Below are 26,451 nucleotides of genomic sequence, written 5' to 3' on the forward strand. Positions count from 1 at the left end.
TAAAAATATATAATAACCCAGTCCAATTAGAGATTGTCTCTCAAAGAGACTGTCTCTCACAAGAATTTATGTTATATATAAGGGCCTTGAACGTCCTTTCTCTCTATTAACTGTGAGTGTTTATGTTTTTTGCCTTTTATAAATTATTTTTTTACTCGATTTTATCTAATTATTTTTATATTATTTATATATTTGTTATTTATTTTTAATATTATGATTAAGGGCCAAACTTATGTGGTTAGATGCGGGTTTGTGGATTCAGCTTTATGCGGTCTTTTTCGTTGTAGGAACCTCTTTTCTTAAAATTTTTTCCTTTCTTAAACTCTAATTATAGTTTCAATGAGCGATATACACTGAGTATGATGATGATCATCTTCAACAACTTTTCTCTCGCTCTGTAAGTGCTTTTCATTAATAAATGATTAATTTACTTTAAGTTATTTATGAGCAAATAGTTTGAGTGCGATGCTACATAATAGTTTGATAGAAAAAGGAATTCAAGTCACGAGTTCCATAACTGTCCATTGATTGATTATTATTAGGAATGATCGTTTTAAGTTATTTATGAGCAAATATTAGAGATGAGTTGCTCAATGATCCTTTAATAATATTATTAGGAATAATCATTGGTTATTGACTTAATTAAAAAGACACATCTCATGATGATCAATAAAAAGTCATATTTTGTTGTATGAGGCTGTTTTATTATTATATGTGTCATATATTTAGTTAGATCAAATGATTCAACTAATAATAACGACTATGAGATATCTGATATCATCTCATTAAAAAAGGGTCTCTTATAAAGTAACTGGTTATAATTTCTAACTTGATTTACTCAAAGTTAAAGTTTAAAACTTAATCTATAGTTACCAAAAGTAGCTATTAATGGATGAAAGGCGGTCGTATACGCTTATAAAGATGGTTAACACAACAATGAAAAGAATGATTGATAGTATGGTCTAGCAAGGAGTATATAATATTGTTGTTGGCATTTGGCAGTTAGCTTATTATCCACTCTAACAGTTTCATCTCAAGTTCTCTGATGAAGATTGAGGGGTTAATGAACACTTGCTCAGCCTTTTGTTTAGAAATCATAAAAGGTTGTGCACCATGTCATCATCAAATTCTTTTCTTGAGATTCAATAAAAGGTTTAAAGATAAAGTAATTACAGTTTTGGAGGAATTTTACCATTTACCAAAATATTCCCATGATATTTATCTTGTTTATTAAGGATTTTATATTAGCTTGTCCATATTTTTATCAAAGGTTTGCTTTGGGAATTTTTTTTAGATTGAAAGAATTTCCGAGCATTTCTCCTTCTCGATTTAGGAAAATATATATTATATTAAATCTTAGAAAATATATATTAAAATTAAGATCGATCATTATAAATATTGATCAATGAAAGTTAGTACATCATCCATATCATCTCTTTTTTAAAAAATATCGAAGTTTGTAAATTAACCAATACTATTTTTAGAGTAATAATTTCATTTAAAAATCTAAAATTGTCTCAAAGAGGAGTTTATTAGGGTCATTGAGTTTTCGGGTAAGGTGTTTTGTGTCGGCTGAAATTGAGTTTTGTGTTTATACTGTTTTTTACATGATGGTAAATCATTTTTGAAGTCGGCTTAAATCGAATTCGGTTATAAGATCGGGTAAATTTCAGACTATAGAATATGTTTTGAACACCTCTAACTTAAATTAAATATTTGGCGAATCAAAAAATTCACATTTGAATTTGAGTCAATTCTACCATTATGTTAAAAGTTAAAAATAATTTCTCAAATTTCGTTGTTATCAAATTTTGCATTTGTAATTTCATAATCACCAAACATAAAGCAAAACAATAACCAACCAAGTTTAAAAAGTAAAACAAAATATTGGCATAAATCCATATAAACAACTATCATTATACCATCAATTAAATTGGTCAATAACACTTAATAAGCCCAAACATCTGGGCCCAAGTATTATTAGTTTGCTCTAATAAACTTGCACAAATTCTTGTGAGATCACTTGAGAAACTATTCCTAATTAATTTAGTCAATTTATTATTATTTTTTAATTTAATTAAGTTTTAATGGGCTAAATTTGAAAAACGTCCAGAGACATTGATAAAGTTGTAAATATTTCTTTTTAATATAGCAAATTCATAAACTATCATTGATATTTTGGTTCAATAAAAAATCTAACGAAGTCATCATATGTACTCTATGGGCCATGCATGCAAATGCTTAATATTTTTAATTGACATCATTTATGTTTTATATTAAATCATATATCTATAAATATGGCGATCGTCTACGGTGAGACGACTTTAAAACAAAAAGTCCATAAGCTAATAAAATATGTCTCCCTATGAGACCGTTTTATATAAGAATTTGTGTAAATACTAATACACTAATATATTAATATATGTACAAGTGAATTAAGTTGTTAGAAGTTTTCTAGTGTGACAACAATAGTTCCGGATTTACTCAAGCTAATATTCAAATCTCAACTACATTTTCAAATTCATATTCATAAATGGACTGTATTTTTATTAAATTTTGATATGTGATATTTAACCACTCAACATTTATTTCGTTGACTTATGCCATGATTTAGTCACAAAAATATTCTCACAAAGGATATTATTATTATCGCCACCCCTAATAAAATTACGAATTTACCCTTAAACTTAAAATTTGTTTAACTAATATAAATAGCATTTAATAACATTATTATCACTTAATAACATTATTATCGCGACTCTATATATATTGAATTTTCAGAGGCGTCCTTGTAGGATATACGAATTCAAACACGGTACTATCTCTCTAAAAGCTGTAACATCTGTCTAAAACTTTCTAAAAACACTACGTTAACTTAAACAAGCTAAAACTGTACATCGAACAACAATGGCATACCAAAACGAGCATGATAACGATTCGGTAAGTAATTAATCGATTCGAAATTTTTCAAAAAAAAAAAATTTTCCAGAAAGTCCAGTCGCACAAAATGTGCGACCAGACCTAGGTAGAGTTGTACAAAAAGTGCGAATGGAACAAAATGTGCGACCAGACCTAGGTAGAGTTGCACAAAAAGTGCGAATGGAATTAAGTTTTTTTTTTTTTTGAATTTCGAATTATAAAATTTCTTTTGTTTAATTAATTTATTTTTTAACTTATTTTTATTTAATAAATGTTGTAATAAATTATTTTATTTTAATATATTATTACATTATGATAATGTTATTATAATAATTAGTTTTGAATTTAAATAATTTATTTAAACGTGTAATTATTTTTTAATATAATAATAATATATTAATTAAAATTTAGTTGTTAATTAATTTTAAATTTTTTATTAATAGTTAAAAAATAAAAAAAATAATACCAGTTGCACTTTTTGTGCGACTGGTATTAAATTTTTTTTTTGAACTTCGAATTATTAAATTTCTTTTGTTTGATTAATTTATTTTTTAAGTTATTGTTATTTAATAAATGTTGTAATAAATTATTTTATTTTAATATATTATTATATTATGATAATGTTATTATAATAATTAGTTTTTTAAATAATTTATTTAAATGTTTAATTATTTTTTTGAAAAATTAATTCTTTTTATTTATTATAATATTTTTTAAGTTATTATTATTTATTAAATATTATAGTAAATTATTTTATTTACTCATATATTTATATATTTTTTTGTGTTTTCTTAAATTATTTATTTATGTTATTTTAATTTATTATATTTTATATATGTATTTTATTTACTAAAATTTTTTTATTTCATATTTTTGTATTGATATTGTTAATATATTGAAATTTAAATTATTAAACTAATTGATATTGTTAATATATTAAATTTTTTAATCTTTTAATTATTATGAATAAATTTATATTTGCAGGACTTTGAAAACTTAGAGGATAATGTAGATTATTCTGATAGATTTGTTACCGATAGAGAATTTGATTATGTAGATGATTTACATGCTTGGGCTGATGAGATAGTACTAAGAATTGGTTTTCAAATTACAAGTGCTTCATATAAACAAAAGGAAGGACTATCTAGAATGAGTTTGTACTTAAGATGTCACCGCTACGGTAATATAAGGGGTGATTTGCATAACTTAGACAATGCTGCTCGACCTGATTCCAAAAGTAGGGCTTGTGGGTGTAAATTTATGATTATAGGAAGTAGTTGTAAACCAGGGGAAAGACCTTGGACGGTAAGAGTGTTTCTTGGTGAAAAAGGAAGACATAACCACCCGTTCTTGATGTACAGAGATGGTCAAATAAGAGTAAATAGGATGACTGTCGATATTAGGCAGCACATACGAGATCTCAGTGCAACTGGCATGCAACTAGCGTTTATAATGACTTCAATTAGAAGGAATTTTCCTGGTTTTTTTGCTAGTATGAATAAAATTTATAATGTAAGACAGTCAATAAGGAGAGAAGAGATGGATGGTAGGACTCCTCTTCAACACTTTCTATATATGGCCACAGAGCATAATTATGTAGTCTGGACAAACTTGGATAGTGAGGGGCAGTTGAGTAGATTATTGATTACGAATCCAACATCTATGCAGATGATACGTTCGTGGCCCCATGTTCAGTTGATAGACACAACGTACAAAACTAATAAGTAAAAGTGGCCCCTTTGTGAAATCATTGGAATGACGCCAACCAATCACAACTTCTTGGTTGCGTTCTGTTTGATGCGAGATGAGGCGGCTATGTCTTATTCTTGGGTGTTAGAGAGGTTGAGGAATATTTACGGCAGAGTTCAGACGCCTAACGTAATCGTAACGGATCGGGATGAGGGTTTGTCTGCAGCTATTCGTGTTGTCTTTCCAGGTAAACATGTTTTAATGATTAATTATTGTCGATCTATATATATATATATATATATATATATATATATATATATATATATATATATATATATATATATATATATATATATATATATATATATATATATATATATATATATATATATATATATATATATATATATATATACATATATATATATATATATACATATATATATATATATATATACATATATATATATATATACATATATATATATATATATACATATATATATATATATATATATATATATATATATATATATATATATACATATATATATATATATATATATATATATATATATATATATATATATATATATATATATATATACATATATATATATATATATATATATATATATATATATATATATCTCAATTAATTTTAAATTTCTGTTTAATGCAGATGTACGACATTTATTATGCGTATGGCATATTGGCAACGACGTGGAGAACATGATCGACAAATTGTGCGGCGGCAAGAGAAATCAACAGGGGCAGATATTCAGGCAAACAAAATGGAACCCCTTGGTTAACAGTCTGACGATCCCTGAATTTGAAAACAGGTGGGAAGGGATTGTGTCTACTTGGTCGACTAGGAACAGGAGGGTCGTGCGATATTTGGCTGGAACATGGATTCCTCACAAAGTTGTGCGTGCGTGGACGAATGACTGTTTGCACTTGGGTAACCAGACTACCAGTAAAGTTGAAAGCCAACACTCTTCTTTCAAGTACTACTTGGGTAGTGATAATAGCTCATTTGATACCCTCTTTTTTAAAGGGCACACGCACTGATAACGAATCAGCAATCGAGGATAAGACAAGCTCTGCAGGAATCTATGAATTCCATTTCAAGGACGTCACGACTTAATTTTTTGAAACCGTTGTATCGTCATGTTTCCATATTTGCCTTGGAACAATTGATGATGGAGCAAAACCGGATGTTAAACTTGGAGAGTTATGTTTTTGACAAATGCGGTTATATCATTCAAAGAACCCACTGATTATCGTACACGTGTTACTGTTACTTATCAATCAAGTCTCATGGTGCTTTGTACTTGGACGATATACATCCATTTTGGAAAACGTTAAAGTACTTAGAGACAAAAGAAGACGCCAACGAAGAGGTACGACACGCAAACGCCGATGATAAAGAGTACTTTCAATCGTCGGTGATGAAGTTTTAAAAGTCGACCCCGCAGTTGTACGACGCATGTCTCAGGTACTTGAACATGAGCTACACCCTGATGATACTAATATACCTGAGCCACAAGCAAGTCCACCGAAGAAGGGAAGACCTACGACAAGCAGAACCCTCAGAAGAAATAAAAGTGCGTTCGAGTACAGGATCCAGATCTTCATCACGCGGGAGATCTAGTGGTAGATCTAGCAATCGATCAAACCAATCGTCAATTGGAAGTAACTTTAGTTTCAACTTATCTGGTACCCGTATTTCCTTTCCTATAATCATATATGTTTTAGATCAATTGAATGATATTAATATACTGTTATTTTTTCAGATAATTCAGCAGGTCGTGATTTTTCGCTTTTTCCGTGGCCAAATCACATTCCGTATATTCTTCCACTGTACCTGTTTGATTGGATTGATGTTATAGGTGACGGTAAATGTGGCTTTAGAGCTATTGCCGTCATAGAGTTAGGGGGCGAGGAGGCATGGCCTCTTTTACGACGTGCAATGAGTTTGAAAATGGAAACGCATAGAGATCAATATGCACGTGTGTATCTATCAGCAGATTTGGTGGACGATGCTATGTATAGAATTGGTGCCCATAGCAAAGGACCTACCCCGTATAGTCACTGGATGGAAATGACAGCATCGTATTCAGTAGCAACGTTTCTCAACATTGCAATTGCGTATTATGGCTCTGCCGATGGTAATCCAATGTATAATTGTTTAGTGCTTCCGTTAAGGAGAATAGGGGGAATGCATGGCGTTAATAAACTTGTACATATTCTTTGGGTGAACGGGAATCATTATGTTCAGCTTTTAATGAACGATGATTCAACTCCACTGCCGCCAGTCCAGCAAAATTGGAGAGCAGCAGCAAACAATTCATGTAGAGATTTAGAGAGACAGTATTGCAATAGGATATCACTTTGGAATAGACTGTGCGGCGTACAACGACCACAACAAAATAACACCGCCGAAGATGCAGTCAATTTAGATACTCCATAGTACAATGTTGTGTAGTTATTGTGTTGATTGTGTTTATTATACTGATTGTACTTAGTGTTTTCATTTTATTAATTGTATTCATTGTAGTAATTGTATTTATATTATTCATTCCATAATTATGTTAGTGAACAAATATGTTAGTGAATCAAACGCAACGCGTAGTAATACAAATTCTTCATCAATACAAACATAAATGTCTATTATGGGTTGTGCCCTCTAAACGCTTGCCATTCGGCAAACAAATTTCTAAGTTCATCCAAATACATATCAGCAGCCTGTCTTTCCCGTGGCGTCATATGAACAACAGCTGGCATCCTGAGCAATGGCGCGAGTCGAGTTGAAAATTCAGTTGCAAACTTTACAAACAAAACAATTGTATTATCAAAAAATTAGACAACAATTTCGATAATGACACATAAAAATGAAATAGATAAACAGAAACACTAACGTATTCAACTTTGTTATCCGCTGCACCAAACGCAGCAGTAGGTCCTTCACCAGGGATAAGAAATGTGTGGGAAGACACTCTAAATCAGTCGATATACTCAGGGACAGCCTCTGATGGAACCGATGCTCGACGCAGTGCCTGATCACCAACGCGGGCACAATAAGGGAACCTACTCCACATCTCCGTGTACATAGACGAAGAAGCGAATGTCACTGAATAGGAACCCTGTGCAGGTCGTAGGGCTTAGGTAGGTCTCAACGGAGGAGGGGGGGAATAGCTTGTGCAAAACCAAGCTGTCTGACTGTCCTCTCAGGCAAATACACCTCCACGATATCAAACATGTGATACCCCCGATATAAGCGGTGCGTGGGTGCTCGTTCAATAAAGCCCTAGGAGAAGTCATGTACGGAGTCCATTCCACCTACTTACAAAGAAAATTAACATAAACAACATAATATAAAATTAAAATAATTAGTAAAACGATGTGTGAGGTCATGTACAAAACATGTGTCTCAGTCATGGAGTCCAGTATACTCCTACAGTCTCTTAGTCTGCTCAGCTCACGGATTGGCTTCTGCGGGGACCACATCTCCGCCCTAGTCTTTTTAGGTATATCAGCTTGACGAGGATGGGGGCGGAAGGATGGGAAGTACTCGTAAATCCATGTCTGCAACAGTGTCAGACAACCAACAATAGTCTTGCACCCAGTCCTTGTCGCCATACCCAGTTGGCGATACATGTTAGCCAGCGTCACTGCACCCCAAGCAATCTCATCCTAATCAGCAGTCACAGCAAGTATAGGGTGAGATCGCATCCCGACTCTAGTCTTATCCACCAGCAGCGTGGAACCCATTATGGCCATGTAATACGCAGTAGCCTGAGTCTCCAGAGACTGAGAACGGTGGCATAGCTGCAACATTTCACCAACATTAATGCTCCTGCTGGTGAAGTACCCCTTCCTACGCAGCTCCGAAATTGGCTTTCCAAACAAACCGAGAAGACCAAGCTTCCAGTCACCATCAGCAGGTTCAACGAGAATTGAACCGTCAATGCCAACTCCTAACATGCGTTGCACGTCGTGCAACATTATGGTCATCTCCCCCATGGCATGTGGAAGGTGTTGGTATCAGGCTACCACCTCTCAACAAATGCCGTAATAAGAGCACTATCAATGTGTTGGTGCATCATATACGGCAGACGACCTAGAGGAGTGGCAGGTAACAACCCGTACAGCTCATCAGACATGTCCGGAAGTCTGATGATCGCATCCAACATCCTCTTCCTAAGACGACATTCCAAAATCGGAGGCGTGCGTTCCGATCCCTCAAATATAACCTTTGCTACGTGCCCACCGTAGTTGGGTATTAAAGTGGTGTCAACAGGAGCCGCATCCTCAACCTGGCTGACTCTTGCGTGATCAGAAGTGCCAGCCGTGCTATGCCCTCTAGTCCTAAACTGACTGGTATGCCATCTGACGAGCGTCCAATCAACAGGATGACCGGAAGATTCATCGTGACCGACAGACTCTTCCTGACTAACAGAATCGTCGTAATCGGTATCATCGTCACCTGAGCCGACCATATTACTACGCAGGCTAGTCTGGCGCTCAAAGCGACTACGCACATGGTCTAAGGTACTCGAACGTTAGGCCTGACTATGTCTGGCCGCCTGTTCCTGCCTGGCTCGCCTTGCAGAACCCGTAACCCCCCTCTCAGTAAACTAGGCCTAGTTTTATTGCCGCTCAATAATCCTATAAAAAAGCCTTTTTCTTTTCCTGATTTCCAGCCATTTATAACAATTTTCATATGTTAATAAACTATTAATAAAAAATTAAAAGCATAAAAAAATACATTAAGTTATATTCATTTTAATTACACTTACAATATTAATTTAATAAACATTTTAGTAAATTTAATAAACACTTACAATCATATAAATTATTAACAACTAAAATAATTCACACATATAAACAAATAAACAATTATTATATTAATAAATAATTAAACAACTAAAATTTAATTAACAACTAAAATAAAATTTTATTAACAATTATTATATTAAAAATTAATTAGCAACTAAATTTTAATTAATATATTATTATTATATTAAAAAATAATTAAACATTTAAACAAATTATTTAAACTCAAAACTAATTATTATAATAACATTATCATAATATAATAATATATTAAAATAAAATAATTTATTACAACCATTATTAAATAACAAAAACTTAAAAAATAAATTAATTAAACAAAAGAAATTTTATAATTCGAAAATCAAAAAAAAAAAATTAAAATTTAAATACCAGTCCACAAAAAGTGCGACTGTACCTAGGTTGAGTCGCACTTTTTGGGCGACTCAACCTAGGTACAGTCGCAATTTTTGTGCGACTGGTATTATTATTTGTTTATTTATTTTTTTATTTTTTTTTAATTATTACTAAAAAATTTAAAATTAATTAACAACTAAATTTTAATTAATATATTATTAAATAACAATAACTTAAAATAAAATTAATTAAACAAAATAAATTTTATAATTCGAAATTAAAAAGAAAAAAAAATTAAATACCAGTCGCACAAAAAGTGCAGCTGTATCTAGGTGGAGTCGCACTTTTTGTGCAACTTGACCTAGGTACAGTCGCACTTTTTGTGGGACTGGTATAATTTTTTTTGTTTAAATTTCGAATTACATTAAAAAAGAAATTACCTTGAGTTTTTGTTAATGACTTCGATTCCAAACCTTTGGCTCCAATTAATTTTATGTGTAGATTTTGTGTTTTTGGAAGTAATAAAAGTGTTATTGAGTGAGTTTGAAGTGTTTTATAGAGATTTAAAAATTTTTAAATGCAGAGATAAATTCGTAATTTCATTAAGAGAATGACGATAAAATGAAAAGAATGTCGAAAAATAAGAATCGGGTCTCACAAATTCACTGATGTGCGAGAAGGAGCGTTGATCGTTGACGTCTGACGGGTCACTAGTCCTATATGCTTCTGAGTTCTGATTATGACAATAATAAATAATAATTCTTTCGGTGTTCTGCCCTGAAGAAAATGTCACAATTATTTATCATAACTATTAAAAAATGACCAACTACCAAATTAGAAACGTGAGAAAACGAACGTATAATTAAGAATAAAAAAAAATAATGAGATACTAACCAAAATAAAAATGAAAATGTTGACCAAAAATATATACAAAGTAATAAATAAATCAATAAAAAGCACTAAAAATTTTACCCGATCCTTAAATTTCGCCACCCTTTTCATTTTATCGCCACCCCCCTCCAAATGAAATTACGAATTTGTCCCTGATTTTTAAAAAATTACAATTTTGCCACTCATTTCAAATTTCTTATTTATAATAATAATAATAATAATAATAATAATAATAATAATAATTAACTTTTTATATTCTTAAAAAAAATATAAATAAAATTAATAATAATAACAGTAATAATAATAATAATAATAATAATAATAATAATAATAATAATAATAATAATAATAATAATAATAATAATAATAATAATAAAATTAAAATTAATAATTAAAAAAAAAAAAATAAATTGAGTCGCCCAGAATTGGGCGCCTGAACCATGGTTCAGCCGCCCAGAACCGGGCGACTGGACCTCGGTTCAGGCGCCCAATTTTGGGCGACTCATTTTTTTTTTTTTTTTTTTTTTGCTTTTTGGAAAATAATAATAATAATACTAATGCTAATAATAATAACTTATAGATTAGTGTGGCCTATTAGCTCAGTTGGTTAGAGCGTTGTACTAATAACATAAAGGTCACAGGTTCGAGACCTGTACAAGTCATTATTAAGTTATTATTATTAGTATTAGTATTATTATTATTATTATTTTCCAAAAAGCAAAAAAAAAAAAAAAAAAAATTGAGTCGCCCAAAATTGGGCGCCTGAACCGGGGTCCAGTCGCCCGGTTCTGGGCGGCTGAACCATGGTTCAGGCGCCCAATTCTGGGCGACTCAATTTTTTTTTTTTTTAATTATTAATTTTATTATTATTATTATTATTATTATTATTATTATTATTATTATTATTATTATTATTATTATTATTATTATTACTGTTATTATTATTAATTTTATTTATATTTTTTTTAAGAATATAAAAAGTTAATTATTATTATTATTATTATTATAAATAAGAAATTTGTAAGGAGTGGCAATTTTATAATTTTTTAAACTTCAGGGGCAAATACGTAATTTCGTGGGAAGGGAGGGTAGCGATAAAATAAAAAGGATGGCGAAATTTAATAACTCCCAAATTTTAATGAGATTCACCCAACTAGAGTCTAAGACTACATCCTTATCAGCCTTCTGCTTCATTGTATGGATTCATCAAAGTTGTAGTTCTTGAACTAAAAAAATCCATTAATTATTGTATATTTTACAACCTTTATTTAATTTCCATTTAATAATACTAACTTTTGATTAACCATTAATAATATTAATTCATGGATTTTTTTCCTAAAATAATACCAACTTAAGTTTATTAGCTAATTTCCCCTTTTTTGTCATATAATCTCCTATAATTTTATTTTTAACATGTTAGAGATATTTTAGAGAAACACCCTCTAAATTAGTATTATTCATAATTAATCAAATATTATTTTATTATAAGGAAATAAAAAAAAGTTATATTATTCCTGTTAAAAAGCTATTAGTGGTTTATTGGATTATTTATAACATATACATAAAAGATGGAGTTGGAGATCACTTTTTAAGATTTCAATAGTTTGGTTGTGAAGACTGAGTAGTGAAATTAATATTAGTAAACTTTAGAAGAAAAAACTTTTTCAAGTTGAGGGACTCTTTGACCGCATTTTTTTCTATGGGTATGAGCTGCCATCGTTCTTTCCTCTCGAGACGCTGATCATAGTTTTCTATAAGCGGAATACACTGGGTATGATGATAATAATGATGATTAAACTTTGCAAAATGTATATAAGCGATAAATTGCCGCCACACGGGTATGTTATGTCCTCTCCTTGGCTAAACTGACTGCGTGTATTTTTCCTTGTTCCTTCCTTAACGGTGCAAAGGAATGATTTGTTCGCTACTTTCCCTCCATTTGGACCTTAACTTACCGGAATACTGAATTGATAACTATAACTATGACTTTAATTGTTACCACATGGGCCGAGCCGATATACACAGTGACGTACCTAGATATTAAAATAAGACAACATTTAAATTTTTTATTAGCTTTTTTTAATTCACCGAATCAAATTCGATAAAAAAAAATCAATAAAATATGTAATGGTAAATAAAAATGGAAAAAATTACCTAGAATAATTTAATCTTTTTATGATTTTTCTACAATAATCTCACCTATTGATTAACCATGAATAATCACAACTTTGGAAGGTATTTGCCTAGAGTAAACCAGGTAACCGGATGACTTGTTATAGCATGTTTAATTTTTAAAAAAAAGATAAAATAAAATAAATTGTCGAAAAATGTTAAAAATTTTTGTAAAAAATTCTGATTTTTTTTAATTATTCATAAATGTAAATTTTCAAAATTTTTCTCTAATTTTACACTAATTTTTAGTTTACTTTTTTTGGTGAATTACGTATAATAGCAGGTCATCGGGTTACTCAACCATACTCTAGGCAAATTATCCCCTAAAGTTGAGATTATTCATGGTTAATCAAAAGATGAGATTATTGTAGGAAAATAATGAAAAAGGTGATTATTCTAGGAAATTTTTCTTATAAAAATTATTAAATACTCATTTCGTTTCTTAAAGAAATTCTCACGAGAAATATTCATGGGAATTCCCACAATAAAATTTAATAATAAGTAATATATATATAAAAATGAGAGAATAAATTAAAAATAAAAACAAATTCAATTTATTTATAATACTTAAACCAAAATCTTACTAAAGTTTAATTGAGATTGTATATTAATGATAATTATACTCAAACAAGGTTAATGTACATTTGAAGAATTTTGATGTTATTCAATTATTGCAATTTAGAACAATTGGAAAAACAGAAGCTGGGGCATTGAAAAAACGCATAATTAAATTATATACTAAGGGATATAGAATTTATCACAGAAAGTAAATGTGACTTGGTGGTAATGTTGCTGTTTGCATTCATATTCGTTCTAGGTTCGACACCTTATACTTCCATATTTTAATTTTGTGGGGTTGCATATGTTTCAAGCTGAGTTCGCCCCTACATATATATAACTTATAACCGGCTAGCACGACACCAAATTCATGTCTATCATGGAGTCATATGTTATTTAAATGCCTTTCAATTACTAATAATTAATAACAATCATGTCCTTTCAAAAAAAAAAAAGAAAAAAAAAAAGAAATTAGTAACAATCATGTAGAAGTGGAACCAGCCCATCATACATATATTTCATTGTTCCAGATTAGTTGGAGCACTCATTTTGTCTATTTAGTGTTTAATTAGTTGGTTTTGTCTCAAGAAGTTCATTAAACTATGCTAAAGTACAAGATTATTACATTTTTTGTTTTTTTATCTTAGTGTTATCACGTACAAGAATAAAGTTTTATCGTGATATGCATAATAGTCTAGTTAAAAAAAAAAAAAACGAAAATATAAGGTTATTATTTTAATGTCGTCTCATAAAATCCAGCCGCTTAGAAAAATAGCTGATAAAGTATCCAAATTTTAAAAAATATTCAATTATTCACTGTGTACATGTTAGAACCACCATTATTATGAAAGAAAATAAAATAGCATCCTACAAATGGACCTTAAAAAGTCTAATAAAATATCCTTTTTTCCATTCCTATCTTTCCCCATTAATGGAGGGCTGTCATCTGGTGGGCAAACAAGCACCAAAATAACAACGCTTCTAAAGTGTGTTTACATGTGTAGTGTAAATACCTTTTTAATGATGGACACCTTAATTTTAATTCATGTATTCCTAACTGAAATAACAAGTATTCCCAACTATTCCTTTTATATGTCTCATTAACGAAATACGGTTACCAATATATTAATTTAACTCTTAATGTTATTGCTTTGTTAAAAATTATACAAAGCTAATATTAATATTAACAAAATTTACGAATCAAACAAGATTACTTAACTACATTTTATATATTAAAAATATAATAAAAATTAAGAGCAATTAATGAACAAATTTAATTCAACTGTTTTCAATTTGATAATTTTCAGCACATCACTAAAATTCTCATAATTTGCTATTTAATCAACTACTAATCAATTTAGATCTACGGTCAATAATCCTAAACAACAATCTTAGATAGGATCATTACTTATCGCCTCATTTGTCATTTTGATCCGTCCATCTCATTTTGCATGAGTGCATCATTTCTACTTTTAGCTATAACCCACCAAATTACCACTTTTACACTATATCATTCCTCACTTCCCAAATTCCCATTATTATCATGTTTTTGGCCTATGGCCCACCATTTTTTACCCTCTCTTCATTACTTCTAGCATTTATTACAACACAGAGAAATACTACTCCGCATACCCCCCTTAAATTTCACCGCACAAACAAATGATACTATTCCAGCGAGACAGAAGAGCATCAAATAAAAAGGCTAGTGATTACATGAGAAAGGATATTTAGAGCATTGTGTTCATATTATATTTCACGCAAATTATATTTGAGATAAAACCAAGTTTTGTGTTTCAATACTATTAAGTAAATAAGAGAATTAGAAGAACAAACCAAGTTTCTAACAGCCAGCAGCAGCACAATACCATCTTTAAGGGTACAAAATCCATCAAGCTGCCTTCACATGCAGCCGAATGGTTCGCCTTTTAGTAGTAATTTGAAGCCTCAAGGAAGGAAGAGTTTCACGAGCAGATTGGAAGACTATATGCCCAGGAGACAATTACATAAACTTCACGTTTTTTGTTTGATTCTTCATTTATTTCATCAGGTTCTAACTTTTTGGAGGATTTTAATTAAGTTGCTTCAACTGCCGTTTCATCCGTCGACAACAGTCACAAGTTCATACTCGATAAGTGACAGGTTGTTATCTTCCTTGACAGTGAAATTTGCAGGCTCTGCTGCGACTTCAACGAGTCCCCACTTGTCCACTGCAAGCCTCATGGAACCCTTGAACATGTCGATCTTTGCGTTGCGCAGGGTTACTGTGGCACCGGCTTGCATCTTGTCCACTAAAAGAAAACACATTTGATCGTCATCAACTCAACAAAACAAAGGAAATTTTAGCAACAAGAAATTTATTGGGTACAAGGATCTTGATTCAGGTGCCACTAAACGAAAATTTTAGAAGACAAGCGGTACAAATCAATGTAACATTTGGGGGAAAATCTAAGCATTCAAACATGTACGTGAGGTTGGAGAAGCAGCCTCCTCATTCACTAATCAATACAATAGGATTTCTTCGGATATAACGCTTTAAATTATAAATGATCAGCAAAAATTCCATACAAAGCACATTCTCCCAAGAGGTGACAAAAAAGTTAACCAAATTTAGAATACCTTAACATACAAAGACGAAAATACCAGATAAGGACCCCCAAACACCGAAGTACGATTATTTCTCTACTAAACTTAGTGATGAACTAATTATTACATTACACAAGCCATCAGATTTTCCTGCGTTGCTAAAACAACGAGGAGCATCTTGAAGAAACAATCTTAAAGTGTAATTACCATTTATATTAGAAGATAAAATCAGATGTATGATACTTCTTTTCGAACATTTATCAAGGATTAAAAGAGAAGTTTAAACCAATTCCAATCCAAGAGATTCCGCAGTAGTTGGCTTTGGATATGGCCATATGGGATTAAAGCAAATCATTTAATGTCATTATTTCCTGCTTTTAGATATCAACAGTCAATTTGAAACAGTCAGTATATTGTCACAGCCGTAAAGCTACACCATCCAACCTCCCTAGCTTGCAATTAGGAGGGGCATCTTTAACCACCTGAATAAACACTGATACTAATGTCATTAACAAGAATCTTTATAACCCATCCACCCAATTTCTCAATGATAGTAAACTAGTGGTATGATCTCCATCAGCATAATTTGTTACAAATGCAGATTTTTACTTTTTTTTTTTATGTTTGATTGGGTTTAGGAGTGAACATGACAAAAATTTATGATGTATGGATACGATCATGATATAAATTAAAAGTTCTCATTGAGCATGTCAAAGAAAGACAACCAATGGAACAGACACAACCAAGTATGTGGGGAACTTCGACAGAAGAGGAGAAGGAAAAAAGAATTACATAAAAGAACGGTTATTGTTAATTTTGAAAGCATTTGCAGGATAGAGATGGGAGGCTCCATTATGCATCATTTCTACAGCGTACGGATTCGGTATAGAGGGTTAGCAAAAATTTAGAAGGTCAATCATCTTTACAACAAAAAGATTTGGAAAGAAATACGATTTAGGCGGTCTTGCCTCGCCTCATGACTCAAATGTTTCTGCATGCATTTTAGCGGCTTGGAACACAATTCGCAATGCATCAGCTTTGACATAGAGTGAATGCATGAGATGTTCTTAATTGTAAGGGTATTGTACCAAGTGTTGAAAATGATCATGACATTTAAGATATAAGATTATAAAGTTAAAGTCTTTCATATTAATCCATCCTTGATAATTTACGATTCAAGACTTCCAGACAACCCAAATATTATCCAAAATAAGGGACAAAAGATCATTCTTCAGCCTCCCATTCCCATCCCCTATACTTTTCTTTCAAATTCACAAATAAGCCTCATTAGGGTGCATAATCATAGAAGGATTTGATAAGTAATTCTATACATCAAATCAAGCGAAAATTTTTCAACCAATAAGAGTAATCAATCCAATAATCTGTAATTGACATGTTCTTTATCTCGCAAAATATATGAAAGCAGGCAGATAAAAAGGCACAGACGTTGACTTTTTTATACCTTATTGGAGGGTGACATTTGGAAAAAAATCAAGATATATCAAAAATCAACATTTAAGACAAGAGAAAATTCCGTATAATACTTCCTCTGTTTTTTTTTTTACTTCTAGCTAAACACCTTTTTACGCAGTTGAATGCGTTTGTCGTATTGTTTTATCTAGAGTTATACACATCTTAAAAATTATAAAAATATGATTTATGAAAATATGTGACGAGACGAATAATAAAAAAAAAATCTAATGTCTATTTTTTTTTTCTCGTATAATAGCCGCATTATGTAAAATGCTATAGAATGATGAACAGAACAAAACTTGCTTTGGTGCAAGTAAAAAAAACGGAGGTTGTGAAGTATTATGGAAGTAGACCCCTTAAACTAAATAAAAGTGCTCAAGGAGGAAAGCATTTAAACCTACTAACTATAAAATCAGAAGAGCGCAAGGTATGAAAAAGTTCGGAGACAAACAAGAAAACTTCAAATAATACATCCACAGTTTAGCTAGCAATACACTTAAGGAAGTTGAATACAATAGACAAGACTGAACAAGTACACCAAAAGAAGCTCAACAAACTTCAAATCTATAAAAACATTACCTTGATCGTTTCTGGCTGTAAAGATGATCATTCCGGTCTCATCTCCGACCAAACATTCTGCAATTTTCATTTGGCGCACTTGAGGTCCATCATTCCTCCCTCTCTGCATAACCAACTTTGAATCAACAACGTTGACAGTGACATTGTGGCCACTGGTACCAGGTCGTAGCTCCCCAACTTTGGTAAAAACTGGCTTCCTCTTTGCTTCGGCCATTTAATACCTTGATGAATCAAACCAAGAAGATAACTTTTAAACTAAAGATGCAACAATCACAAAACAAAAATTATGGTAGCGAGAACAATGTGACATAATTTGCCACCTAATTTGCTTTATTAATTTACAATTCACTCAAAATTGCCCACAAATATCCAAAAACCGACCATAATTTTTTTTATAATTCGCGATTACACCGAGGGAGACATTTCATGAATCAAAAATCCTATTTTATCGTAATCTCTAAAATGCATATAACCAAGAAAAGATAATCCATATCTTGAAATTTCATATGTATACATGTATAAATAAATTTTGTCATACAGATTTCTACTTAGGGTCGTTTCATTTTTAATGCCTCCATCTATTTATTTTGAAATTTAATGCATTCAAAACTTAAAGTTGTAATTGTTACTACTACTTCTACAGTATTTACGCCAGGCCCAATAACATGAATCCCACCATTTAACCTAAATTTCAACCACTTTAATGAGATTTTCCTGAACTTTGTAGATAATGATACTTTAGTTGTTAGTAATTTGAAAAAAAAAATTGTTAATTCAGAAAATGTTTAAACTTTAAGGTTGTAATTCAAAAATTAGGGTAAAATGAAATGAAAGATATTTAACTCGACAAAACTGATACATAACTTCACCAAATCAAAAACCCCAAACCATTATTTATCTTTTTTTTTTTTGAATTTAGCCAATAAAAAACAGATCAAATCTAAAATTGAAATCACATTGACTTTGCAGATTCAATTATGTAAAAGACAAATCAATCACAAACAAATACAGCATCAATCAGCTAGGTTTTTTTTTTTCCTATTTTTTATCAAATTAGAGATTAAGTCGGGAACAAGACAAGATACAACCATATCTAGAGCTCAATTTCGGAAACGTCAAAGGGTAATCATAATTCTCACTCTTTTAACAAAGCCCAAAAGACGATTTATTGATTAAATCTCACAAAAAAACAATTTTGATTATTAATTGACACACCAAAAAAACCCTAAACATGCAAAATTCAAAATTAATAAAAGGGGTAGATTAAATAAACACAACAAACGAACAACTAATATAATTGCATTCAGATATTTCAATACTTACCTTGATCTTGCGAAAGTTTACGAAGAATTAAGCGTTACGAATTCGATGAAATATTGAAAAGTAGCCGTCGACCATCGGTACTTTGGGGGAATTTGTGCTATTAGTAGGAAGGAAAATTCTCTTGGTATTCCTACAATGCCCTTCGTTCAAGGTCTTACATTTTTTCTAATAAAATAATTTAAAATTATTTTTCAAAAAGAAAAAACTTCAAAAGTCTAAAGTTTACAGATAGTCGGGGTTAAAATCTTAAATTATCTTATCTGTGTTAATTGCTTTATAAGTTTTGGAACAAAAAAAGTCTATAATTTTGAATTTTACATTTTACATGGTAAAATTTTAAATATTTTAAATTTTATTATACTATGTTTGAAAATAATAATTTCATTTGAAAATATGAATTTGATTTAAATTTAGTGTTTGGCAAATAAAAAATATTCAAATTTGAATTTGAGTCAAATCTGCTATGGTTATAAAAGTGGTTAAACAATAAGAATTTTGACTTTTCAAATTTTTTCATTCTCAAATTTATCATTATGAATTTATAATTGAAATCTGTAATTTGAAATAAAATACATGTTTCCAAATGTAATTTTAATGTTTTTAAATTTATATTTCAGTGTATTTTAAATAATATTTATTGTTGATCTTGCTTAGCACATAACATTTGTTTAGTAAAAACCAATAATTGCAAAGGAAAAAAAAAATTGTAATACTAGCTATAGTTTGATGGAAAGAATATAGAAAACCCTAATGAATAAACTGAAAAATCGAATATTGGTCTTAATAATACAATCCACCTCTTTTAGGTTTCATTCGTCTACTTCAATTATTATAAAATAAGATTTTTCATCACTCGGCAATTTCAATAGCAACTTGGATTATATATTCCCATGCTTATTTTAAGTGAGCTAAGATTCTTACTTTTGCATTTAGACAATTGAATGTTGCTTAAACATTTAACACTTACATATCGATCCCTCAGACACACCTATGCACTTAGATCATAACTTATGATGATGAGTGATGAACCTAAAATTTTAAATACGGGATCTTCAAATCAATAGTTAGATAAATACAAAAAATAGAGTAGCCATAATATTTTTCACTTGAAACATTCAATATTTTTTAAATTTTTTTATAGAAATTAAATATAATTTTTATTTTATGTTGGAATATTACCATATGGGCAATATTACCATATGAAATCATGTAACAAGAGTGGCTAATTAATGACACCTAGTCTTTTGAGAGATCGTCACATTGAAAGACGTATTTCAAGCCTAACCCATTAAAAATTAATGTCTACTTACCGTATTCTTGATGCCTACTTACATTATCCTTAATACTTTTACCGTACTTTTAATGTCTATTTTCAATATTTTAAATGTCTACTTACATCATTCTTAATGCCTACGTACAATATTTTAAATAAATATATAATGAGTGGGGCCTAATTAGAGATGGTCTCTCAAAAAGACCGTCTTTCACAAGAATCTGTGAATCGATTATTATTCCTTAATTGCCCAAGTGGACTCTCCAAATCCACTTCCTAATTGGACTGCCAGCAGGGACGACGTGAATAAGGGTAGGAAGTGGCAGTTGGTAGATTGGGTCATTGACTTTCTTATTATTAAGTGATGCCTTTATCCTAATTGTCTTGGTCTTATAATTTTATATTTGCAGTATACTTTATTTCTTTGAATAATATGCTCTGCCACTTTGTCTTTAAGATTCATTTAATAGTGCTCTCAAAAAGTTGTTGGCTAGTTTGATCTGTTTGAAAAAATAAGTAATTTGCTAATTGTTAAGTCAGTGTTTAAATCAACCAGTATGAAAATATGTTATTGGCTAGTAATAATTTATTAGAGAAAATTCGAATTAAAAAAGTCAAAAGCAAACGAAGTTGCTCATAGTAGATTTTGGTTTTGGCTAAAAAGTTAACTTAGATTATTTACCAAACTTTTGAGCTATTTGACCATCCAAAAAATTAAAAATCAAAAGTCAACCAAAGAGGTATAAGTTAAACGCATCCATTGTCTTATTTTTAGAGGTGTCGAGAATCGTTATATTAGACCTAGTTTAAGTGTTGAACCTTTTGGCTTACGACTTACTTATTTTTGGGATGTTTAAGGTTAAAGGATCTTTTCCATGTCTTTAGTTCCTAAATTTGATACTAATCTCAATCATCATCATTATCATTCTCATCATCATCCTGCCAACCGCCAGGTATATTTCATTCATAAAAGCTAAAATAAAGATCTGAAAAGGCAAATGAACAAAAGAAACAAAATTTGAATTATCATTGACTATATAATCAACATAGTTCACTGTTCGATTGCTCAACAAAATTTGCCTCATCAGCTAAGTTCGAATATTGTTAGAGCTTAGCAGTTTAAACTCAGGGAATGGGGTGGATGACTACTTTCCCAGTAGCGCGATTTGTTTCAAGGTACGAGAAGGCCTCATCAACCTTATCGAATGAGAACGGTCCCTTAGGATCGACAACGGCCTTCACTTTTCCACTCTCGAGATATGGGTTCAGCTTCTTCAGTACTTCTCCATTGGAAGTCACTACAAATCTGAAACCTGGTGGTGTCACTGCACCTGTTAAGACCACTACGCTTCCCCCTTCTTTCACCGCCTTTACGTTCCTTTCGCCTTCACCTGTTGTTCATCGAAAACAATGGATGAATACATGATGGATTGAATTTAATGAACATGATTCGATAGATCAATCTTACCAACTGCATCATACACAACATCAAACTTTTCTGGCAGGTCCTCGAACTTCTCCTTAGTGTAGTCGATAGCCAAATCAACGCCAAGGCTCTTCAAGAAATCAACTTTTCCTGTACTAGCCGTTGCTGCAACTCTTGACGCACCAAAAACTTGTTTTGCTAGCTGGGCGAATATTAAACCAAATCATTTCCTTATCAAAGACGGAATGAAACTAAACACATTATATCAAGCCATGAAATAGTTTCCTAGTAGCAGGTTGTGCACTATGTATGAGAAGGATATATGTTGCATGGCTTGTATCCAGACTTCTAACCCAAAAGTTTCTCGTGTAAAAAGGTTTGATAAAGTATATAACATATATTGGGACTTTCATCAGTAGCTAAGGTGTTAAAAATAGACCAAATGACCCAAAATTTACCCAACCTTATAATCGAACTCAATTTGACCCGACTTCGAGAATGATTACAATTATTTAAAAAATAATATGGACCAAAACCCGATTTTAAACAGGCCCAAAGCACTTAACGCGAAATCTACCAAATGACCCGAATAAACACCTCTAATTAGAGCTGTTCAAAAATGACCCGACTCAAAAACCCGAACTGAAACCGAAAGTAAACCGACTCGAAAATGTGTTCCTTTTTTAGGTTTATCGAACCGACAGTACCCGAACCGGTTGACAATCGAAAATGGGAAAGTTGAACCCGAGCTGTAACCGATTTTTGTAACCGACACATAACCGTTAACCGAGAATACCCGAACCTAATAATGACCGACCCGAATCATGCTCGAAATCGAATTCTATCCGGCTAAAACCGACTTAACCCGAACGAATTTTAGATCGAACTGCTGTAAACCTGAACCAATTTTTAATATAGAAGTTTGATAGACTCATATTCAATCATCTTATTAGTTAATCTAATAAAGTGTTAGGTATTTTAATAAAATTAAATTTTATAAATACATGGTTTCATATGTTTAGAGTTAATAATCAATGGTCAATGTTTATTTAACTACTTTTAATAGAATTAGATGAAAATTGATAAAACATTATAATTTTAATTTCCGGTCAAACAAGTAAAAGTAACAAAGTAATAATGATTACTAATTGATTTACATTTTAACTATTTTGCTTTAAGTAAAGGGAATCTTGTCATCAACTAAAAAATGACTGATATTGATTCGATCAATAGTAATTAATAATACGTAGCCGAATTCTGTTTAAAAAAAAAACCCGAACCCGATCTGTACCCAACAAAACCGAACCAATTAATAACCGATGACAACCTGAGACCGATTGACACTCGACACGAACTTCAACCGACACCGAACCGATGCTAACCCGATAGGTTGAATAATCGATCTCCAACCGAACCGTGACTAACCAACTCGACCCGAATGTGCCCGTGTTAACACACAGCTGAAAAATAACCGATCCAAAATACAACCGAATCAAATGACACTCGTCCGAAACCGACCCGATCACCCGAATGAACATCTCTACCTCTAACTATAGCTTAAACTTTTGGTACGCGCACTATGTTACTTGGACAAGTGTTATAGAGAATTCCGAGGTATATTTATGTTGAAGGAATAGCAAAATAATAATGTGGACAATAAAATTTAGAGTGGTATTGATCAATTAATGCTTAAAGTAATAATAATATCACTAGAAACATATAAGATTATAATATATATACTACTACTATATTGTAGTAGCTCACTTTTATTCTTACAATAACTCATTCTAAAATGTTGCTCTCAAAAATTCAACAAAGGTTGACAAGTAATTAAAACTTTTACACTTAGCTTAATAGGGAGGGTGATAGGAGTAGAATTTTACCACCTTTATTATAAATTTTTAACTAATTTATGCATTGATAAAAGAGAAGTGATTGGTGACTTTGTTTAACAAGTGTTGTCAAAGAATGACCTAAATGATGGAGTTTGAGGATCTGGTACAGGCACTTGAGGTGAAATATAGAATCGAGCGACATAGATGAAACGAAACAAGTTATAGGGACGATAGTAGCATACCTGGATTACGAGGGTTCCAACGCCACCAGCACCACCCAAAACAAGGATTGATTTTCCAGCAGAGAAGCCGGCCCTTTCTAGACCTTCATAAGCAGTCTCAATAGCTAAAGGGAGAGCAGCAGCTTGTGCAAAGTCAAGACTTTTAGGCTTGAGTGCCAACAATTTTTCCTCCACAGCAGTATATTCGGCTAATGACCCGAATTGCTTGGGGCCGTCAAGCGCTTTCTCGTGGATGTCTCCATAAATTTCATCCCCTACTTTGAACTCGCTCACTTGACTACCAACCTTTACAACTACACCAGCCACATCATAGCCTGGTACAGTCTGCACTAAAATTCCACTCTTTGTAAGATTCATAATTAATCACAATTATATGACTAAAAAACATAAGTGTAACAAAGACAACGAAACCACTCCTTCGATAGAGTATTAAATTTTCTATGATCCAACTGCAAACTTATGTTACAAACACACCCAATAATTCCAAATTCAGTTGACCTTGTAACCAAATCCGATTTGACCCGATTTAAAAAATAAGGCTCAATAACAAGTACACATAATATATAATACCCACATATGATTGATAAATTTGGGCTTGTACACATAACACACATAAGAGAAAAATTGATTAAGCTCGATGAGGTTCCATACTAAAACCAATTAGTGTTAGTAGGAGTAGCCCATTAAGTTTATATATTAGTCAATATTTCTCTGATTTTTCGATGTGAGATCACATGTAAGTTATTTCGCGATAGTGATCTCATAGGAGAGAATGAACATGAGAATAAGGAGTATTTAATTTTACTTGGTTAGTCTTATGACCTACTCTCTTTCAAATACTTGTATATGCATTAACAATGCACACAATCTTATTCAATTTATCAAAACTTAAGTCACAACTTCCTTATGTCACTAATAACTAAAAGTTCTCATATAATACCACACACAAACAGCAAACACCAAATAAATATACATTTTGAACTGATTTGAAAAGTAATAATCTATTCTATCAATTACTTCTATAACATAAAATTTTGAGGATATATAATTGAAATTGTACAACTAATTTCATGCAAACATATAATAACAAATCCCACAAGTAATAACACCCGATTTAGTTGTCGATATTAAATAATAGTAATAATAATGATGATAAATGAAAATGTACATTAATTTTTAATGGTTATCTTATCCAATATCCTACTCTAATCATTCTTTTTATTCACATTTTATATCACTTGTAAAAAAAATTAGGTGGTAACGAAAATATTATCAAAAAAGACATGTTACAAGGTGACAATTTCACTACTGCGGTCCATGGATACACATTTTATAAGTACTATCAAAATATATAACATATCACGGCAACTCAACCATCTCTGATACCATATCGAAATACCAACTTAATAAAAAATTTAAGTTGATAGTTAAGATCTTTGAATATATTATATAGTCTAACAACACCCGTTTAATACTAATAACCAAACGACCCTACAAGTAAAAAGTTAGTTAAAGTTAGAGAGAGTGAGATTACAGGAAGAGGAGAATCAGTAGCCTTAAACTTGCCAAGCCTTCTCTTAAAATCAACAGGATTTAAAGCAGCAGCAACCACTTTAATCAAGACTTGATCATCCTTCAATTCAGGCACTTTTACATTAGAACCCAATTTAAGAACTTCAACACCTCCATATTCTTCATATATCCATGCTTTCATTTCTGTAGGAATACTAGAAGCTTCTACAGAAATAGGAGCAGTTTGGGACATTGCTCTTATTCTAAAAGAAGGCCAAATCTGGGTGTTCTTGTAATTACTTTGATAAGTCAGCTTTCTGATGGGTTTGCTTAGAATTGAGAGGGAAGATAGAGAAATTAGAGAAGATGTATTGGAAGATGATGATGAAGAAAGAGGAAGTGGGATTTTGGTGGTAAGAATGGCTTCCATTGTAGTAGTAGACTGAGGTAGTGAGTATTGAATGATTTGTAATTTTATCTGTTTTTGTGGTTATTGTTGGTGAATTGGGACTGTTTTTTCTCTTAATGATAGGGCATGTTTTGTCTTTTGGATAGAGTTGTGACACTTGTATGGCAATACAAACACAATTCTAGCTAGTCAAGGTTGTGTCAAATGAGTTCGGTCATAAATTTATAAATTAATATTGATGTGTTTGACAAATGGCTTAACACTAATAGTCATAAGTGATTATAGTGGTTGATTTGACTAGCTAATTTTATTTATTGGTTTGACCAATTGATTTTAAACTCACTGCTATGAGCAATTTGTATCTAAATAAGCTA

At 31.3% G+C, this 26,451-nt stretch overlaps 3 protein-coding genes across 4 annotated transcripts; all 3 read right to left on the reverse strand.

Annotated features, from left to right (window-relative positions):
* Positions 1–7,296: 7,296 nt before the first annotated feature.
* Positions 7,297–10,762, reverse strand: LOC130820422 (uncharacterized). 2 transcript variants are annotated; one of them, XR_009045197.1, is made up of 3 exons: positions 10,460–10,762; positions 7,530–9,303; positions 7,297–7,437 (listed from the first exon to the last, which is right to left on the reverse strand). XR_009045197.1 is itself a non-coding variant. In XM_057685786.1 (2 exons), exon 2 carries the CDS (start codon positions 9,108–9,110, stop codon positions 8,661–8,663), a length of 450 nt encoding a protein of 149 aa, XP_057541769.1. In that variant the 5' UTR covers positions 9,111–9,303; positions 10,460–10,762; the 3' UTR covers positions 7,297–8,660. The 2 variants fall into 2 exon arrangements, 1 of the variants encoding a protein (XP_057541769.1); XM_057685786.1 differs by having other exon boundaries at positions 7,297–9,303.
* Positions 10,763–15,131: 4,369 nt separating this feature from the next.
* On the reverse strand, positions 15,132–19,544 carry LOC130820423 (uncharacterized protein At4g28440-like). The gene is made up of 3 exons (XM_057685787.1): positions 19,381–19,544; positions 18,058–18,278; positions 15,132–15,710 (listed from the first exon to the last, which is right to left on the reverse strand). Exons 2-3 carry the CDS (start codon positions 18,269–18,271, stop codon positions 15,517–15,519), a joined length of 408 nt encoding a protein of 135 aa, XP_057541770.1. The 5' UTR covers positions 18,272–18,278; positions 19,381–19,544; the 3' UTR covers positions 15,132–15,516.
* Positions 19,545–21,652: 2,108 nt separating this feature from the next.
* LOC130820425 (2-methylene-furan-3-one reductase) lies at positions 21,653–26,254 on the reverse strand. Its single transcript, XM_057685788.1, has 4 exons — positions 25,691–26,254; positions 24,157–24,480; positions 22,122–22,281; positions 21,653–22,044 (listed from the first exon to the last, which is right to left on the reverse strand). The coding sequence occupies exons 1-4, from the start codon at positions 26,096–26,098 to the stop codon at positions 21,779–21,781; spliced, it is 1,158 nt and encodes a 385-aa protein (XP_057541771.1). The 5' UTR covers positions 26,099–26,254; the 3' UTR covers positions 21,653–21,778.
* Between the last annotated feature and the right edge of the window lie 197 nt (positions 26,255–26,451).

The sequence above is a fragment of the Amaranthus tricolor genome, chromosome 8 (genome assembly GCF_026212465.1).
Source record: "Amaranthus tricolor cultivar Red isolate AtriRed21 chromosome 8, ASM2621246v1, whole genome shotgun sequence".
NCBI classification, from domain to species: domain Eukaryota; kingdom Viridiplantae; phylum Streptophyta; class Magnoliopsida; order Caryophyllales; family Amaranthaceae; genus Amaranthus; species Amaranthus tricolor.